At 43.1% G+C, this 19849-nt stretch overlaps 1 protein-coding gene across 9 annotated transcripts; it reads right to left on the bottom strand.

Annotated features, from left to right (window-relative positions):
- Positions 1-357: 357 nt before the first annotated feature.
- On the bottom strand, positions 358-19487 carry LOC148031578 (uncharacterized). Of its 9 annotated transcripts, none has more exons than XM_087685146.1 (15): positions 19239-19487; positions 18771-19061; positions 17821-17907; positions 16615-16692; positions 16316-16459; positions 6575-6652; positions 5471-5548; positions 5263-5316; positions 5055-5158; positions 4833-4911; positions 4502-4573; positions 2161-2253; positions 1717-1893; positions 1503-1574; positions 358-1415 (listed from the first exon to the last, which is right to left on the bottom strand). In XM_087685146.1, the coding sequence occupies exons 2-15, from the start codon at positions 18912-18914 to the stop codon at positions 996-998; spliced, it is 1680 nt and encodes a 559-aa protein (XP_087541272.1). In that variant the 5' UTR covers positions 18915-19061; positions 19239-19487; the 3' UTR covers positions 358-995. The 9 variants fall into 9 exon arrangements, with proteins under 9 accessions (XP_087541272.1, XP_087541270.1, XP_087541271.1 ...); XM_087685144.1 differs by having other exon boundaries at positions 18771-19100; XM_087685145.1 differs by having other exon boundaries at positions 19230-19487.
- Between the last annotated feature and the right edge of the window lie 362 nt (positions 19488-19849).

Raw genomic sequence — 19849 nt, forward strand, 5'->3', positions numbered from 1 at the left:
AGGCCAATGTGCGCAAACACGCACATCAGTACGTTAAGAATTTTATCAATGTATGCAAGTTACTTGTCCAAGAAGAGCACCTGAATCGTGCAAGAGAGGTTTTCAATCATTATTGGTACTGTTGAATATTCTTAAAAAACTCTTCAACTGTTAAATTTGAGTTATCATGAAGTCATTATTAGCTAAATAGGCTCTATGTGGCATCTACTAACACTAAAGTATTTGAGATCCTCCCTCCAATAGTTTTCAAGGGAGACCACAGATTAATGGTGCATGTAGGGTATTATCAAATATCTTTTCTTCCCAAGTGCCACAATTCTTCAAGCTGTTGGTAACATTTGTATGGACATAAAAGAGTGCAAATAAAGCCATGAGGCTCTTAAAAGAGCACATTCAGCACCCCTGTTGCATGCACAAATGTTATCCCATAACACTTCAACATCATTCTGATAAGTTTGTGCTCTCTCACAATGGATTGTGCTGTAAACAATTTCAGACTTTATTGGCTTGCCAATTACTTTGTCCTTTCGATGCATGAAGGTTTTCTTTACATATCGGGCAAAGTAGCAAGATGAATGTGCAAGCTACTAGCTGAACCTTCAACCAAATAATATACACATAGATAATCAGAAAAACAAGCATTCGGTCGAACAAGTCGATGATTATCAGATACTAATCAATCATATGAGCTTTGCACTGGTCTGGATCTGGGCAGAAGTCGATCGTCACTGGATGTTTCTCTGTGAAGTCCTTTGACTGGAATTTTGAAGATTCTGCAGGCATCATGAAGCCCTATGTGGAACCTGAATTGCACATATGCACCCTCCCAAGTTGCAAACTGAATATGGTACACGAGATTTAACTGTTGAAGACCATCAGTAGCTGAACTTCTTTGTCAAAAAAGCAACAGAGATGGGTGCTGAAGGGGCCCATTTCCCAAGAATCCTCATATCGATGCCTCTAGCTTTCACACCAGATCCATGGTACAAGCCCAATCAACCTTGATTACTCAGCATTCTTAAAGGGGAACTGGATCTTCGCCGACCAGGAGAAGAGTCTTTAGTTCCTGTTTGACTCACAGGCACAACTACTTTTCTGGGTTGCCCAGCAGCATTGAGAGTCCTTTGAGTAAAGACACTTTCCCCTGTTTGAGGCCTTACATCTTTATTAGCATTTCTTAAAATCCCATTTCCATCAACACTGGACTGAACCAAAGAAGCCCGAGATCTGAGGTTGTAGGGGCACTTCATTACAGGTTCACTGCCAGATTGTGGCCTCCTGATTTGTTCTGAGCACGTGTCTACTGACATGGAGACATTTGATCCTCTGGAAAAACTAGGGCGAGAGGAGTGTTGTGACACACTGGAACGGGTGTGCACATAGTTCGGTTTGTATCCACTTGAAACTTCTTCTGACTATTGGGAGAGAAATGCAAATAACATGAAATCAAAAACCTGCAATAAACACCAAAGCTTTTCCTCAACAATAGATGGATGCCTTACGTCATGCTGCATCCTTGTCTCTTTTGAAGAATGACTGCGGCTTATTCCCATATGTGACTGATTTCCAGAAATCTGCAAATAGTGATGCTCCATTTTACTCAACAATACTGTTATTAAAATGAAGATTCTACAACTAAAATATTGAGCAAAGTTTGACTATGCTATATAAACGCTCTACAAATGATAACATCTACCACGTTATAGTGGCACGCACCATATTCCTCTTTGCTGAACCCCATCCCTGTGATCCTGATAGTGCTAGTCCTGCAAGAGGGGATGTAACACTACAGGATGGCTCGGCCATTGTAGGAGGACTGCCCTGGACAGAGGAAGACACATAAAGCCTACTATTTCTGTTAATTTCTGACCGCTGGCGCCGCAAGGCATCACCCTGGACATTCAACAAAGCTTACATGTCAGAGAATCAGACAACAATGCGAACAGTTTTATAGTGAAACCAAACAAAGATAACCTAGCATTTCCTCAGAGTGCAAGGCAAAACAAGTGCTTGGTCTACCTTGTGTCAGGGTGGATGTGAGATCATGCAAGTGTATCAGAGAGCAGAAAGAGCCTGCCGGAAGGTAAATGACTACATGGTATTGTGCACTCTTTTAGCAAGTAAGGAGTTAGGAGATGCTTCGAGCATCTTTATACTCACAGCTTTCCACATTCGAGATTGCATATCCCGCAGAAAGTGCTGCTGTGGTCCTATCACGCTGCCCGGCCGCACTATCCTCAGATAGCCTATTGCCTACAATCTTGCCGGTGCAGTCCAGGATTAGAATGAAAACTTATTTACAAAATAGATATGACATTTACTGCAAAGAGTGACATTTAATAGTGATATTGGAACCGAGGAGGAGTATTCGCATGGATGAACACTTCACGATAAATAGCTAACCAGAGAACTGATCCATAATCAGTCCAGGTTTGTTTTTGAAAAGAGTAAAGGAAACGCTATTAATAGCACCTTGGAGAAAAATGCCCCCAAGGTAAAAATACATAGTACAAAGAAGGCCCTGTACAGAGCAGTTATCATGGAACAAAGGTTTAGTCTTTTACCCTTTGGCACTAGAAATCTGTGTCTATGTAGTATGCCACCCTGGAGTTGATATTAGAGGCTAAATGAAAGAAAAGTTACCCCTAGTAAAAAAGGAACATGTATGAGTGATCATAATGCAAACAGGTGACTTGCAGGTCCTAGCCAATACCAGACAAAGCTTGTTTTGAATTCAAAAATCAACCAGGTTTGTGGGACCTTCCCTTTCATTCAGGAAAGCTCTGAAAGGTAGCCAGCCATCAAATTCCAAAATACACAAAAACCATGTGTGGACCTTACAATGAGGTCAACCCACCTCATTGCATGATCTGTGAGACTGCCTCAATATATACCCTGTGACTGATCAGTCCAAGATAAAATGTTCATGAACAGGGACTAATGCACTGTTATGAAAACCAGCAATCAGCTACACTCAACAGAAGCTCCTTGTAACTGAAAGCTACAGGCGCCTGGTTCACCTGCAATAAAGAGTGGATAAAAGAGAGAATAGGAACTTACAACAAGGCTACAAAGTTCCATATGTGGCCCAGTCTTGTGGACTGGAACTATATGTGTCCCTGACACCTGTTTACCTCATAGGTGACCACTTGTTGGCACTGCTCAGATTCTCACGAACACACTGCTCCTGCCTTGCTCCTCTGGCAGGACCACTGCATGTGTTGGCAAATGCATGCACCACTACCTACCACTCTTGACAAATAACCATCCAAAGACCTATAGTTCAAATATAGGGATGGCTACCTATAGTTTAAGTTATTTGATTGACAACAAGGACAACCCTAAACTTAAGTGGCAGCATGGGCAACCTGTGGCCATGACAGCAATGTCATGAGAGCTCATGTCTGGCACCCCTGAGCCGCTTGGCACACTGTATGAAAACAGTCTCGTTTACTTCTACCATTCTCACCTTGATTCTGACCATTTACTTCAACTGAAATTTATTGAGAAGAGACAATTCAAATCCTCTGGTTATGTCCATGTAAGTATAAAGACATGCATGGACAGCACATAAATGGTACACACTTCTACTAAAGGATTTGTGGACCTAGACTCAGGACAAGGTCTCTTGGGATATCATAGTGATAATCCCATAATTATATTCTCCCGTGGAAGGGTAATGGAAGCACAAAGCATATACATAGTATGGTTGTGTTCTTCTCTGGTACAGGGCACATCTTGAATTGTCCAACTGCAACCAAGAATATGATAGTTTCAAAGATTGAGAAGGTACCACTTCAGATTTAAAAAATCCTTTGTCCAATCTGTTCCATTCCACACTACATGAATACAGAACACTTCAGCCACAGAAAAATTTTAACTGATGCATTTTCAGCATGCACCAGAGAGCTAATGTGCTTCTATTGCTACTCTCATCTCTTCTGTATTTTTGATTCCTAAAAGATGGAGATTTGCTGAAGTGCATGATCCCCACTTGAAGGTGCCTCATGGATTTTCTCCAAGCCCACTAGCATTCCTGTACAGGTGAACAATCAGCAAGCAATCACTGACCCAAGCTGGGAGCTCTCCACTTGTGAAACTCTTGATTGCAAGGCATTGTTCTATTATACACATACCTAAATTAATCCCAACCATAAAATTGCTTCCAAATGACCATTTTGGTATGGTCTTGATGGTAATCAAGACACACACAGGCCCACACATGAGGCTACACATCTGACACTAAAAAAAGCCATGCTTTCAGATCGTAAAAGTGATTAATATCAACCTTTTCAATGTCCTAAACGGTACATGGGGATTAGTTACCCACTAAGACAGAAAGTTACACATACATAGGTTACAATTGAATAGACAACCAACATCACTCTTAAAATTCTCCACACTTGGTGAGAACAAATAAAAAGTGACCTTCAACATTTTGGATGTTTGCAATTTTACGTGACAAATTACTTAACCAGAATCAAGCAGTGATGAAATAGACCTCATTAGCTGTAAACCGGAAGTATTTCATCAAATAGCAACCAATCAAGACCCCTGTCCTTCCTAGGCCTGCCTGCTCCCTTGAAAGCGCACGTTCAAACACATTGAGTTTAGAGCTTAGGATAAAAAAGGAAACAACCTGTTTCTGGACTGCAGCCAAATTTTTGCAATGGCATTGTACTGTTTATGAAGTATGTAATCTCTTAAGATAGCAAAATAAGAAACATAAACCTTCTGGCACTTGAATCTATCTTAGCTTATGTTTTGACGTGAGTATCTTGTGTTCTTTTCTAAGCAAGTCACAATCAGTCTCATTGCCAAAGACAATCCACCTTACAATGGACCGCCACTGCACCTGGACTATCCTCTACAATCTCTAGAAAGCGTTGAACTATCCTTTCTGGAGGACAACTGAAATGTTGAAACTGAACCATATTACAAAATTACTTATGAAACTGGTAACTGCTGCCAGGTTTTATTAGTAAATCAATCCTGCTAAAACAATACAGTTAGAGGCAAGAAAATGATAAGTAAATTCAGATTATCCTTTTTACCTGCCATCTGGGAAGTACAAATCATAGTGAGCAAGTCCATGTTCTGTGAACCGCCTTTTATCATATAGTCGCTTGTTGAGGCGTATAACAGTAGTTATTCCTGACTATAAAAATTCATGTCTTGACAAAACTCAGCTTACTGTGTAGAGAAGTGAAAACAAATAGGCCACCTTAAAGTCTTGTCATAAATCCAGATAGGGGAGGTTACCTGCTTGAAGTACCCTACATAATCTTCAGGAACTAGAGTTCTATATCCACAGACCTGCAAAGCAACACACAAGGGTGAGATATAGCTAACAGAACTAGATCTCACAGAAACATGAGACAGAAGGAAAGCCAATTGTAGCTTGAACTTTCAAGTGTGATAAAAGTCTTCAAGTGCTTGTAGAGAAGGGCAAATTTGAATTCCAAACCACCTCAGTGCGCCTAGCTCCTGGTCCACTGAAGGCCACAATTTTGTTGGGAACAATCCAGTTCAGGTCACCATTCTCAACCTGCACAAAAACAATGGTTTTGACTTCGAATGATGCAGCACCTTGACAGTCAGGATGGAAATTTACATCAATAAACATCTCCAAAGGGCCCTTGCAAATGTAAAGGTGCAAAACTCCAGAATTGTCCACTGAAATTTACATTTCTTAACAGAAGCTTCAAGTAACAAGAAACATTCCAAGCTTACTGAAAGCAAAAATGTGCGAGGCAGAAAAAGTGAAAAAATGTTTTTAAATGACAAAAAAGACTCCAATTTTTTAAATGTTCTGAAACTGCAAATCAATGAGGATAGAAATCAAAAGAAATTTTGGTTTTCAGTGTGCTCCCTGATTCCTTTCAGTGGAAGAGTGAGGTTCTAAAAGAGGAGATAGCTCTCTAGAGCCACCACTATATGCATATTGATGGCTCTAAAAACATCCAAAATCTGAAAATCGTTGAATCTGCAAAAGACTGCTGTCTACATTCAACCAGCATCATCAAACCCATACCTGTTTGGGTTGCTAGCCCCTTATTTAGAATCATACCACCAACTACATCTTGTTCGTTGCATCCTAACAGTTACGCTAACATCTTGATTGTGCACCTTGCTCATTGTGGGTTTAATACCACACAGTTTCAGTGAGCAGTAAATAATCTGATAATGCATCCTTTATTATACCAGCTTGCCTGTCCTTCTAGAAAGATAGATGCGATCTTGTATATAGTTTCAGTGAGCAGTAAATAATTTGATAATGCATCCTTTATTATACCAGCTTGCCTGTCCTTCTAGAAAGATAGATGCGATCTTGTATAGATGCTATACTTATATTTTTATTGTCCCAAAGGTGATAGCCTAGTGGTAGAAGCTTGGACCACACATTCAAGATCTATTTTATAAGAGAAACCCACAATTCAAGTTCTATTTAGCAGGCAAACAATATTTTCTATAAGAGAAACCCACACATTCAAGATCTATTTTATAACAGCTAGACAGCAGATTCCATAACCTTGTGAAACTCAGAAAGTAGCTTTTTGAAAGGGCATTTCACCTGCTCAAAATACTCATATTCTTTTACATTGAAATTACGGAAATCTATCCAACCAATTCGCTTTGCTTTTGCCACTCCCTGTGTCAAGCACAGATAAAACTACCACATAAATCCTATCCTCGTGCATAAAATAGAAGTAAATTTAGGTTTAGTTTAAAGGTCTCTTGATCAACACGAACACCATTCAAAAAACTTGTCAAACTACCAATATCAACTTTCAAGTAGCAAGCACTGTCTCACTTTTCTAGAGATATTCCAAGAAAATTGAAACAAATTTTGAGTGTGTGTCTTCATGGATATGTCTAATAATGAAACAATGATGGTTTTTTGGTGGTTTAAACAAAAAACTGTGCATCTGTGTGAGCAGTGAGTTAAGCAAGTGACAGTAGAAGCACAACAGCTATTAAGACAGGCATGTGGCAGCAGAAAACTGCCTTGGTGAGCAAAACACTTTATCCAGATCAGTAGAAAGCAAGTGAGAGCTAGTAGTATACAAGGCCAGGCCAGACATTAGACTACAGGATAAAAGAGCTGTGCCGGATTGCCATCGTACTAAGACATCTATCATAAGTGTGCTTAAACTTCTGCAACCAGCCACATTAAAGGAGATCAAGCATACAGAAGACAAGAAAAGGGGAAAGAGAGAAAACACTGAGCACCAAAGATCAGTGCCCGGATGAAATGTAAAATACAAGGGAGTTGTATATGTGGCCAATGAGAATAGCCATACAAGGTCACAAAAGGAAACCTTGACTACGGCAACTAGCCCCCTAAGTGCCCAAGCAAGAAAATCTAAATACTCTGTCCAATGAACTTCAATGAAGGGAATACGATTTGAATCTCCCAAGTCCATTTTAGCTCAAATTGAGATTCTCGCTAGATTTCAGAAATCTCTTGCAGCTCAATTGGAATATCCTTTAAACAATGGACCATCTGTGAGTGAGCAACGGAAGCACACACACACACAAAGCAGAAAATGAAGGAAGGAAGTGTTAGCAGTCATGTTTGTCATGCCTTGTCATCTCCTGCCTATGAGCCTCAGTCTGAGTCGAGGACATTAGGAGCTCTGACATGTCTGTCAAGTGTTATGATGGGGGAGGCTAGTCACTCTCGACTAGCTATCTTAGGATGTGCATTTCTGTTTGGCCTCTTTTAGTGGGCAACCACTGGCTGCCCGGCCACTTTTCTGGTCACTATTGTGGGGCGCCCATTTTAGGGCATTTTTAGGGTTTGTGCCCATTTTAGGGTTAGGGTTAGGGTTTGTCCTTTTGCCTATTTTTAGGCAGCCCCCCTCCTCACTTGATCACTTGTCTTCTTGCAGATTCCGACACTCCTCCTCCCCCGTGGTAGTGCTGCCATCATCATCAGCCTGATCCGGTGCCCTCACTGACGCTTCGGGCTGCGTGCAGGGACTGATCAGTCGATTTCAGTGTATTCAGCATTCATTTCAGTCAATGCAGATTTCTCTTTCCTTATTTTCTGCTTTCCCTCTCTCTCTCCCTCCGTGTTCGTATTCCCTCTTCTGCAGAGCACTCTTACATGGTATCAGAGCCGAAGGAGAGTACACGGAGCTGAGTTCTACGCGGGAGAACACCCACAACCTTGCATTTGCTGGTCAAGACGTCTCCAACAGCAGAGGCGTCACCTTCTGCACCATCTTCTTGATCAAGGCGGCCTGTTTTGGTGTCACATCTTTGCGTTTGCTGCTGGCGTCATCCCCAAAATCTGCGTTTTCAGCTTGGGCGGCCCTCCTCTAGCTGGGCGACACTCCACCAAGCTGCGTTTTCAGCTTATGTGGCTGCGTTCAACCTCTGGCAGCACTCCTCCAAGCTGGCGACCTTATTTCTCCTTGCGTTTTGAGGCAGGAGGTTGTTTTTCTGTGGTGATTGCATCGTTAGCACTTGCGTTTGACATCATCCTTGCGTTTTGTGCAAGGCGGCCAGCTCAGGAGCTTCTGGTGTTTGTGTTTCGGCACCAGCAACCTTCCCTTGTTGTGTTTTGGTGTTTGCAGATATCGAAGATGTCTTCTCATCAGTTTACGAGCTTTGATGACTCAGATGACGAGCTTTTGTCTCGACACTCATCTGAACGGAGGTGTGATTTCTATCACGAGGACCATCGTCCGGAGTCTATTCCTCTTTCCCGTCCCCCTTCTATTCATGTATCTCGGCGAGCCCCTTCCAGTGGACCGAAGATGCAGCCTTTGGTACCCCTTGTACAGGTACCCGTACTTCCTCAGCTGCCCAAAGAGGACCAATTGGATGGCTCCAATTTTTCTCTATGGTCCTGCAAGGTGGAGTGTATCTTGGACTCCTTCGATCTTTGGGAGCTCATTTCTGTTCCTATTCCCCGGCCTAAGGTGGATCCTGCAGATGGGACATCTATGGATCGTGCAGCCTTATGGGATCAGCTCAATTCTAGAGCCAGATCTTTTCTCTTTCTGAGTTTGCAGGATTCTGTCCTTGTTCATGTTCACAGGTTGAAGACTGCAGGAGACGTGTGGAGAAAGCTCGCGTCTCTCTATCAACAGAAGACGTCTGCCCACCGGATCTCTCTCGAAAAGAAGTTGCGGATGCTTGCTATTGATGATAGTCCTTCCATGAAGGACCACATCAACAGATTACAGGATATGAGGGATGAGCTTGCATCCCTCGATCGGACGATATCTTCTAAAGACATGGCTATGATTCTCTTGACTCAGCTGCCATCGCCTTGATTTGATGTCTTCTACCAGCCTTCTTACTTCGAGGACCCGTGTGCCCAGGTTCTATGGGAGGAGCTATCCCCTCTTATCTTGGAGCATGACGAGCGACTCAGAGAGGTCAGTGCTAGTGGATCCGAATCCACTAGAGCCTTTGTTGCAGGTTCGGGAGGACAGAAGAATAAGAAGAAGTCAAAGGCTAAGAAGAAGGACAGTTCTTCAGGCTCTAACTCAGATTCAGAGAGACCGAAATGCCCACACTGTGGGAAAGGAACACATCCCGAGGAGAAATGCTGGAAGAAGTACCCTCACCTTCGTCCGGGAGCGAAGGGTGGATCTACATCGGAGCCTTCTTCTACCTCTACACCAGCTATTACCCATGAGTCAGTGTTCCTTCATATCCATGCTTTGGAGGAGGATCCTTCTTCCGTGGCTGCAGTGTCTTTTGCGCAACCTTAGTTAGTGGACAGTGGTGCTTCGAGTCATATGACTCCCCAAGGTGATTTGTTACAGGATCTCCGTCCATCAGAGGGTTCAGTCACTGTTGGTGACATTTTATCGGTGCCTATTAGTGGTGTTGGCACATTGCCTTTGTTTACCGACCGACCTTCGAGCTCCTTTTCACAGGCCCTACATGTTCCGGATTTGGGTCCTTCCCCTCCTCTCAATTTATGGCCTTACGAGGCTTGGCACACGAGTGATCTTCACTGAGCATGCTGTTGTTATTGAGGATTCTTTTACAGGAGCTGTCTTATCTACAGGTTGGCAGGAGAGCGGGCTTTACAGGCTCCATTCCCCTTCTTTGATGCAGGGTCCTCCGCGGCAATCTATTGGTACACCCGTTCCCGCTTGTGCACCTTCTATTCCACAGGTTCCTTCCCATCCCCCATCTTCTCCTCCGGTGGTTCCCTCGTACCCCCCATCCCTTTCAGAGGGGGACGATCTCGGTGATGCGGCTGTGGATTCCCTAGCCCCTAGTGTTTTAGAGGGGGATTCCCAGGATCGTGAGAAGCTCCTTCAGCAGCACTCTACATCGACGGACTTCATCGACATTGGCATTCCTCTTGCCACCCCATGATCTATTTCCTCTTCGGCCTTCAGCCACATCCAGGATCTGAGAGGAGGTATTAGCAGTCATGTTTGTCATGCCTTGTTATCTCCTGCCTGTGAGCCTCAGTCTGAGTCAGACGAGGACATTAGGAGCTCTGACGTGTCTGTCATGTGTTATGATGGGGGAGGCTAGTCACTCTCGACTAGCTGTCTTAGGATGTGCATTTCTTTTTTGCCTCTTTTAGTGGGCAGCCACTGGCTGCCTGGCCACTTTTTTGGTCACTGTTGTGGGGCACCCATTTTAGTGCATTTTTTGGGTTTGTGTCCATTTTAGGGTTAGGGTTAGGGTTTGTCCTTTTGCCTATTTATAGGCAGCCCCCCTCCCCACTTGATCACTTGTCTTCTTGCAAATTCTGACACTCCTCCCCCGTGGTGGTGCTGCCATCATCATCAACTTGATCTGGTGCCCTCACTGACACTTCGGGCTGCGTGCAGGGACTGATCAACCCATTTCAGTGTATTCAGCATTCATTTCAGTCAGTACAGATTTCTCTTCCTTATTTTCTGCTCTCTCTCTCTCTCTCCCTCCGTGTTCCTATTCCCTTTTCCGCAGCGCACTCTCACAGGAAGAAATACTGCACTGACTGCACTGACTGAAATGAATGCTGAACACAAAGCTGTGGACTGCTCATCCTTCCTCATCTAGCATCATCATTATCCACCTAGAGTTAGCATTTGGGCTGCTCTCCCTGCATTTGACAGCTTTGATACTCTAGGATTTGCGTTTTGCTACTACCCAAGTCACTTCCTGGCATCAAAAGATTGCAGTTTACTCGCTCGACAGCTAGTGATCATCTTCCACATCTCCAGTGGCATCAAAGGACTGCGGTTTGCTTCCTCAACAGCTGTCCTTCACCTTCCAACAATTACTTCGATAGCCCACTACTCGGAGTACTGTCTTTCGCTCCCTTCACTGTGCAGATTCCCACAAGTGCTACTGCCTAATTCAAACAAGACAGTGCAATTATCTTTTGAGCTTCAACTCCGCTGTATCAACTTTTTTTCTCGTAGCATGATTCAATGCATCATTACAATGTTCTTATGTTTCCGAGTTTCTCCTCTCTCAGTGTTTGCCATACACACTGTGTTTCTTTCCGCAAACCCTACTCTCTCTCTGCACTGTCACACATTTTAACATGGTATCAGAACATACCTGTTATTTTGACATGGTATCAAAGTGCAGGAGCTCAGAGAGCTAAAGACCCTATTCATCAAAGAAGGCAAAGACAGGTTGCGGGTTTGGTATCATCTATTGATTTCCCCCTTCATTTCCGTTGCATCACTAGGAGACACAGACACCCTTCTCTTCCTCCCCCACCCACCCACCCTTTTACAGGTTGAGACTCCGATGCTATGACTTCTCCACAAGCAAATGGACAATTCATTGGATGCTCCTCTTCCAGCACCACCGAAACCCCCACCGATGCTTACTGCAATGGACCTTTGCTCCCTACTCCACCGGAGTATATGTGTATACCCCTCTGCATTCGTGCAACTTCTCCCTGTTGGGCTACAGAGTTTATTTTGCACCGGCTTCAGAATTTTATGCTCAAGGCAATAAGATGCATCTCATACGCACTAAGCCCTTTTGAGCCACAAGAGGATCGACTAGTACCACAGGCTCCTCACGACCGCCGCAATGTGCTACAGAGGTTGCTTCTACTTCTTCAAGAATTTTAGGAATGCCACCTCGACAACCCACAGTTCTTCAATCTGCTCCCCCGACAGACAATGATTGTTAGATATTGTCCCCTCAACAATAGTCCACTCCTCGAGAGAGTGATTGTTCGACACCCTCCATTACTTTGGCTCTGCCGTCTACTTCACTCAAAGACGGTGACTGTTGCCCACCCTTGGCTTAGCCTAAGTCTCCCTTTTCTCCACCCTCAACTGCTCAGGTTCAAGAGGCCACCTCAAGGAGTTCTTTGATATCTTTGATACCCCAAATACCTTCTTCGACGGCATGACCAACGACACTTCCTTCGTCATCGGATTCTTAATCATGGATCGAGATAGGTTCTTTCTTCAGGTTATGAGGAGAATGGAGTCTACAAGTTGCGGTCTTCTTCTACCTTGACTTCTCTTCTTCTTACCTCACAAACTCACAGTCCAAGCTTTGGCATGCTCGATTTGGCCACCTCAATTATGATTATCTTCGGAAGGCATCCAAGGGACTACTTGTTCGAGGTTTGCCGGATATTGTGCTGAGCCAGCAGCCTTGTATATCTTGCCTCTGCAAGAAGCAAACTCGTGATGCTACTCCCAACAAGGCTTCAAGGCGATCTTCAGCACCCTTGGCACCCTTGGAGCTTGTTTTTACTGGTCTTTGTGGACCAATGAGAACGAATCCCTTAGAGGAAGCTTGTATTTCATGCTAATTGTGGATGATTACAACAGAATGACATGGGCTTATTTCTTGAAGTTGAAGTCGAAGGCTTACTCCAACTTTAAGAATTGGTTGCTCTTTAAGGAAAACCAATCAGGCCGGAAGTTGAAGTCCTTATGATTAAATAAGGGTGGAGAATTTGTTTCTAATGAGCTTGCTCATTTTTGTGTAAATCATGGTATTCACCTGGAGCTTTCCAATACAAACACCCCTCAAGAGAATGGCCTCTTGGAGTAGAAGAATCGCAGTGTGATTGAGATGGCCCATACCATGATGGAGCACCATCAAGCACCTCAATGTCTATGGACTAAGGCTGTGGCTACCACAGTTCACATCCTTAATCGTTCCCCTGCTTCCACTGTTGTTGGTATGACTCCATATGAGGCGTACTTTGGGTCTAAGCTAGATGTTTCTTATTTCAAGGTTTTTGGGTGTGATGTCTATGTTCACATCTCAAAGGCATAGCACGACAAATTTAAAGCAACTTCCAAAAGGCAAGTGTTTGTGGGCTATAACTCACAGTCTCAAGGCTACCGATTGTAAGATCTCGTTAAGCGAGATGTCTACACGAGCCATAATGTTAGGTTCGTGGAAGTTCTAGCCTCAAAGGGGGGTGAGGAACACCTTGTTCTTGGATACCCCGATGATAGTTGGACACCAACGACTGTTCCTCTGGAGCATGTGTCTTTTGAGGACTCTTCTTCGGATAAGGAGCTTAGTTCTCAACCACTGCATTCATCGATTGCTCCCCTGCCGTCGGTGGACCTTCCAGAAACTTCAGCAAATGGAGAGCAACAAGGTGGGATCCGGCCTCCTCCTCATTGGGATCGTGACACTCTTTGTGATGCAAGGATTGAGGGCCCTAAGGAGTGGCAGCAGCAAGATGGCCTGCAACATTCTTGGAGGAACCAAGCACACCACACCGAGCTTGTTTACACTAATTACTGTTTGATGACTCGTGTCATGCAATTTGGGAGCCCACTTCCGTGAAGGAGGCTTTACAACATGATCATTGGCGAAAAGCCATGGAGCAAGAGCTAGAGTCAATTAAGAGAAATGGCACTTGGTATCTTGTGCCGAAGCCTCCTATAAGAGGATCATTGGCGTCAAATGGGTCCTCAAGACCAAGTACCGCAGTGATGGCATGTTGGACAAGTACAAGCCTCGCCCTGTTGTTAAGATTTTGCACATCGCCCACGCATTGATTTCCATGATACTTTTGCCCCTACCGCTCGGATGGCAACTATTCGCATCGTTATTGCCTTGGCTAACCATAGGAGATGGCCAATCGACTAGATTTGAAGTCTGCCTTCCTGAATGGGGAGTTAAGGGAGGAGATCTATGTTCAGCAGCCTCCAGGCTTCCGTTCTTCTGATAGTAAGGTGTACAGGTTGAGAAAGTCTCTCTATGGCCTTAAGCAAGCTCCTCGTGCTTGGAATGAGAAGGTTGACTCGATCCTCTAAGCGAAATTGGGATATCAGCATTTGAAAGCCGACCCTCAATTGTAAGTACACACCTGTAGGGGTTGTGTGTTGTTTGTCCTTTATGTGGATGACTTGATTGTGAAAGGTGACCATACTCAAATAGTCAAGCAAACGAAGGCACCACTTCATGAGAAGTTTGAGATGACGGATATGGGATTTCTTCACTTCTTTCTAAGTCATGAGATCTATCAGACTCTGAGGGGAATCTTTATTTCCCAGTAGCGGAATGTACAAGAGATCTTGGCTACGTGTGAGATGGAGGGATGTAAGTCTCTTACAACTCCTATGGACTCAAATTGGAAGGCTACAACTCATTATGATTCTCCCTTGGCAAATGCTACCCGTTGTAGACAATTGGTTGGTTCCTTGATCTAGCTTCTTAATACTCGTGTTGATTTATGTTATTCACCTTTCAATGATTACTTCGATAGCCCACTGCCCAGAGGATTGCATTTCGCTCCCTTCATTATGCAGATTTCCACAAGTGCTACCATCTGATTCAAACAAGATAGCGCAGTTATCTTTTGAGCTTCGGCTCCACTATATCAATTTTTCTTCTCATAGCATGATTCAATGCATCATTATCGTGTTCGTATGTTTCTAAGTTTCTTTTCTCTCTCAATGTTTGCCATACACAATCTGTGTTTGTCCCTACAAACCCTACTATCTCTCCGCACCATCACACATTTTGACATGGTATCAAAGCATACTTGTTATTTTAACAACCCGTACCATGGAGAGGGTTTGTACACATCTCATTGGCTCCACGTTGATGCATTTTATTCCATGTTTTGGGCTCATTAGTCTGTATAAACTGTCACTTATGACAATTACTACCACTAATTGTCTAGGACTCAAATGTCACTAGGGGTAGGGTTTCTTATGACATTAAGTCATTTTAGGATTACATTTATCTATTAAATAACACTTTGAGCAATCCTAACACATGAAGTGTGGCATTATTCATTGTGGTATTCTAAGCATGGTACTTCATTCATTCATTAGTGTATTGGCTTTCATTTGTGATCAAGTCTTATTGTGCTTCAATTATCTCTCTCTTTTTCTCATCTATCATGCACCATTAATTCAAACTTGGGCCAATAATATTTTCCACCCAAGAAAGGCCAATAATGAGATCTCCAAAATCTACAAGTATAGAATCATATCATGAAATCAACTATACAAACTCCTACATTAAACTCTATTCTACAATAGAGGAACAATCCCCCAGCCCACACAAACTCCTTAGCCATACGAAGGCTCCTCTAGGGTACATCGGACGGACCTTGGGCTACTGTCACTTGCTCCTGGAGGGCTCCAAACTACTATCACATGCTATAGGGCTGATCCTTAGTGGCTGCAAATCACATTAGCAACCACTTATTGCTCTCTAACAACCTTTTTCTCTCTCACAATGGCTGAAATAGACTTCCATCAACCCCTAAAAACGTTTTTCCCACTTGCATGGGCAAGTTTTGCCAAGTTGCAACCTTCTAATTCCATTTTTCAACATTATCCAACTTATTAAATTAGTTTTAAGAATATTAATTCTGAAAATTGATTTAATAATTCTTCTAATAATCAAAAAAATAATTTCATCAACTCTCACATGATGTCCAAGAGGCAAGTTTGATGAGCACACTGCTGAAGACCCTAGCAGGCAGGTTTGATAAGCTTCACAATCCACTCATGAAAGATGAGAAGAAGAGAAGCACAACTTGAAGTGTAAACAAATATGCCTCTATCAAGGGAGACGAGGAAGTTGAAAAACTCAAAATAGAGCAATAAGTTGAAATCTTCGAAAAAGGCAATAGCTGCTCTTGATTATGAGCAATGTTTACTATCATCCACAATCATGTTGTCTTTATTAACTTGGTGATGGAGACTTTTGGCTCCAAAAAGATTTCACAGCAAAAGTCCATTTAAGGCTTCCATGCAACTAGTGCTTCAGTGCTACTCAGCATGAGACATCTCATCAATATTATAATTTCACCACATTTTATCTGCATTAATATATGAATTAGAAAGCCTTTAAGCTGAAAATTTTGGTATCATAATACCCGAATGCAATCCAGAACAGAGAGATGGTAAGTTGAGATTCCACAAGTAGGATCTCGAAACGGAAGAAATGGCTCAAACTCTGAGAAAGGCGTATATGCTGCCTCTGCATCCCATCCTTCAAAGAGTACCAAGTAAGCACCAAGCTGCACCAGGAAACAGCATGCCAAATGGTCATTATTGTACCAGAAAAGAACCCACCATGATAGGTCTTTTGAGTTAGTTCTGCCAAGCTTCAAGCATTCTTAAATCCAAGTTTACTCATTTAGTTCTACATATTCTCTACACCTGAAATACACACCAGAACAGCTCCATTTGGCTTTTTTTTGGGTTCAGAACTGCAGCAAAAACAAACACACCGTCCATGAAGCTCTGCTTCCTACAAAATGAGAACAACAATAAAGTTTGCTATGCCTTAGTAAACTTACCAATTCCTATTTCTACCAAGAAGTAGCACATGATCACAACTTGGTATGTGAACTAAGAATGAAGACACACTAATTGTAAACAGTCTTCTTGGTAAGCTCTATAAACTTCAATGCCCAAGCATAGTTCTCTATATGCAATGAAAAAGTTCCACGACATCTAGCGATTCCCCAACTGCACAAAAGCATGGCAGATGATATACACCATCTGCACTTTGTAGAAGCACAGGGAACTATGCAATAATAATGTCATCATCCTTCGCTGGAAGCCACAAACTATTAAACTAGGTTTGCTTTCTTTTAAATATTAAATTATGGTGAACCATCAGGCAACACAGCAGGTCATTGGATAAGTTATGGTCTATGGATGGATTACTTCTTCGACAGGGAAAGTTCATAGTCCAAAGGGTGAAGATGCACTTCATTGTTCATGAATAGCATTGACTGTGAAAGTCATGAACCAGCCACAACATTAATCAACAGCCCTAGAAGTCCAGTCTCAGCGCTCAACAACATGAACCACACAAATTGTGTGGTTTAAATTCATATTTCACGACATCAACCTGACTATCAGCCTCATGAGCACATGATTGCAACTGAAAATGCACATCAGCCACTAATGGGTCAACAAGCAGTATAAAGGCACCCGCTTGGCTAATGGAAATAGCAACTGATTGTACCCTCTATAGAAGCATGCATGAATATTCTTAAAGCGACAATATGTGCAACACAACTTTCAGCATATGGATCAGATAGACTCCATCATGGCGCTTAGATTGAAAGAGAGAGCAAACATGATGAAGGATGCTGGCTAGAAATCCACAATTGGCCACAAGGGGGATCAGATAGACTCAATCTTGGCACTTAGATTGAAAGAGAGAGCAGACATGATGAAGGGTGCTGGCTAGAAATCCACAATTGGCCACAAGGGGGATCTGGAATTCACCTGTAGCAAACTGCTCAAATTTGTCGGGAAAGTGAGTGGGGTTGGGGGTGATGGTGCTTAAATGAGTGAATTTCACCTGTATAAAACTACTCAATGCAGCAAAAGATAACATATGCGACAAAGAGCTGGAATTCACCTGTAGCAAACTGCTCAATTTCATGCAAAAGTGATAAGTACAAGCAAGATTGAGTGGCCCAAAATCTGCATAAAAGGGCTCATATATCTGTGGAGCAAAACACAAAAGCAAGTCAGAGTTGATATTTCTGAAGTAACATCAATTGTGCAAATTCAAGCAAAGTATGCCCCATACAAGAATCACCAATTCATAGATGTGCTGCCCCTTCATTTTATTTGATTAGCAAGCATAAACCCCTACAGCAAGTGAAATAGGCTTATAGTACGTTTCATTCACAAACAGAGACTATGATCAAAAGCAACACAAGATGAACATTTTTTCAAATGAACAGCAGTCCATGATCTGCATTTGAGTCAAGAGAAAGGTCAAGGATCTGCAATCCACTTCCTAAGTAATGCCAATATCTGTCAGCATCTAAAGTAACAAAGCCAACTTCATAATGTACTTCCACAAAGAAAACCACATGCAGCCAATCCCTGCGTCAAAATCCAAGTCCGCTGCAGGGTTGAAGGAATATAGGGCTTCATGCAAAATGCTGAAAGACGTCTATAATGAATGGCGCACATAAGGATCATGAATCTATATCATGCCAAAATGGTAAAATAACTAGTCGAGGGAGGCCCAAACACTCACTTCGTTTGCAATCCAAACGTGATAATAGAAGAAAAGAATCAGGCCATGTGTTCTTCCAAGTTTCTAGCATATGCTTGCCTCTAAAACTGTTGTGGCATGTTTGCTGGAGTGCTCATGACTTAGTTCTACATAGTTAAGTCATGTTTACCACTAAGCTGTTTACTGAGACAATTTCCCCACAATTGAGCTGTGAGCATCAACGTGTGCACACCGTTCCAAGCTTTGCATTTCCCTTCTCCAAGGTTGAGAACATCCATCGAAAGCATGGGAATCAAGAAGCTGGAACAAGAAGAAGTAGATGTTGATCATTTACATACCAATTCATTGTCAATGCTGAAGCAGATGGCTGGTCCAGGGAGCCAACTGGCCTTAAGATCCTCAGGCCGATGCAACACCGCAAAGTAGAGCTTGTTTCGAATGACTTCAGAGATGCCACTCCTTTCCATGTCCTTTTGGCCCATGTCTTGAGGAGGGGAAAATTCAACTCACAATCTGACAGCAGTATAAATAGGTTCTGCGAGCATCGAAGTGGGAGCTGTCTAATCTCGTAGTGTAGAGCCTGGATTTTCTGGCACTCTTTGATGCATTTCACAAGTCAATTGTGGCAGCTGGAATGGTGAAAGGACGCTTTCAAGAAGAGCTATTGACTGCAGATGAATGATCAATGGAAGCTTTCAAGCTATGCGAGAATAAACGAATTACAGCCTAAGAGGCACAAATTTGTCTGCAGGAATGGCGTCCCCCAACCCTATTCGGGCAGAGAAGCAATCACACACCTCACTTACTTCTGACACACAAGCAATCATTCGACATCATTTCTGACAGAGAAGTGATCATTCGACAAGGGAAGGTAAAAATTCGTCCGCAGAAATGGCACCCCGACCCTGTTCGGTCAGAGAGGCAATCATGCCTCATAGTTTGTGACAGAGAAGGAAGCGACGATTCGTCATTGTTTGTGTGTGTGTGTGTGTGTGTGTGTTTGTTTGATTTGGGGATTTTCCTGCGAAGTCCAGGGAAGAGGGAAGGGGCGCACGCGATGGCCTCGCGCGGTGTTCTTAGGAACGGCCCCCCGCCAGGCACGTGCGCCCGCACGTGATCACATGAAACGGGGCGCGTCCGCACGCACCAAAGGAGCGTGCCGTGCCATCTCGCTAGGATAGCGGAAGAGGGTTTTCCACCCACGTGTCACTATTGCCATGAGCCACGTTATCATCCACAGAATCTATCCTATTGTTTTTATCGCCAATTATCACCATCATCTTATGTGCCTAAACTGCTTTAAGCCAATTTACACTGGGTACTTAAATCGTTCTAACATTTTTGCCTTTTTTAATCTAATATTCTAGTCTTTCTTAAAAAGAAACAAGGTGTAAGGGTGATCCCATTCATACTACTT

This window comes from Lygodium microphyllum, chromosome 9 (genome assembly GCF_053477565.2).
Source record: "Lygodium microphyllum isolate KBCC chromosome 9, Lygodium_microphyllum_v1.1.10, whole genome shotgun sequence".
Taxonomy (NCBI): domain Eukaryota; kingdom Viridiplantae; phylum Streptophyta; class Polypodiopsida; order Schizaeales; family Lygodiaceae; genus Lygodium; species Lygodium microphyllum.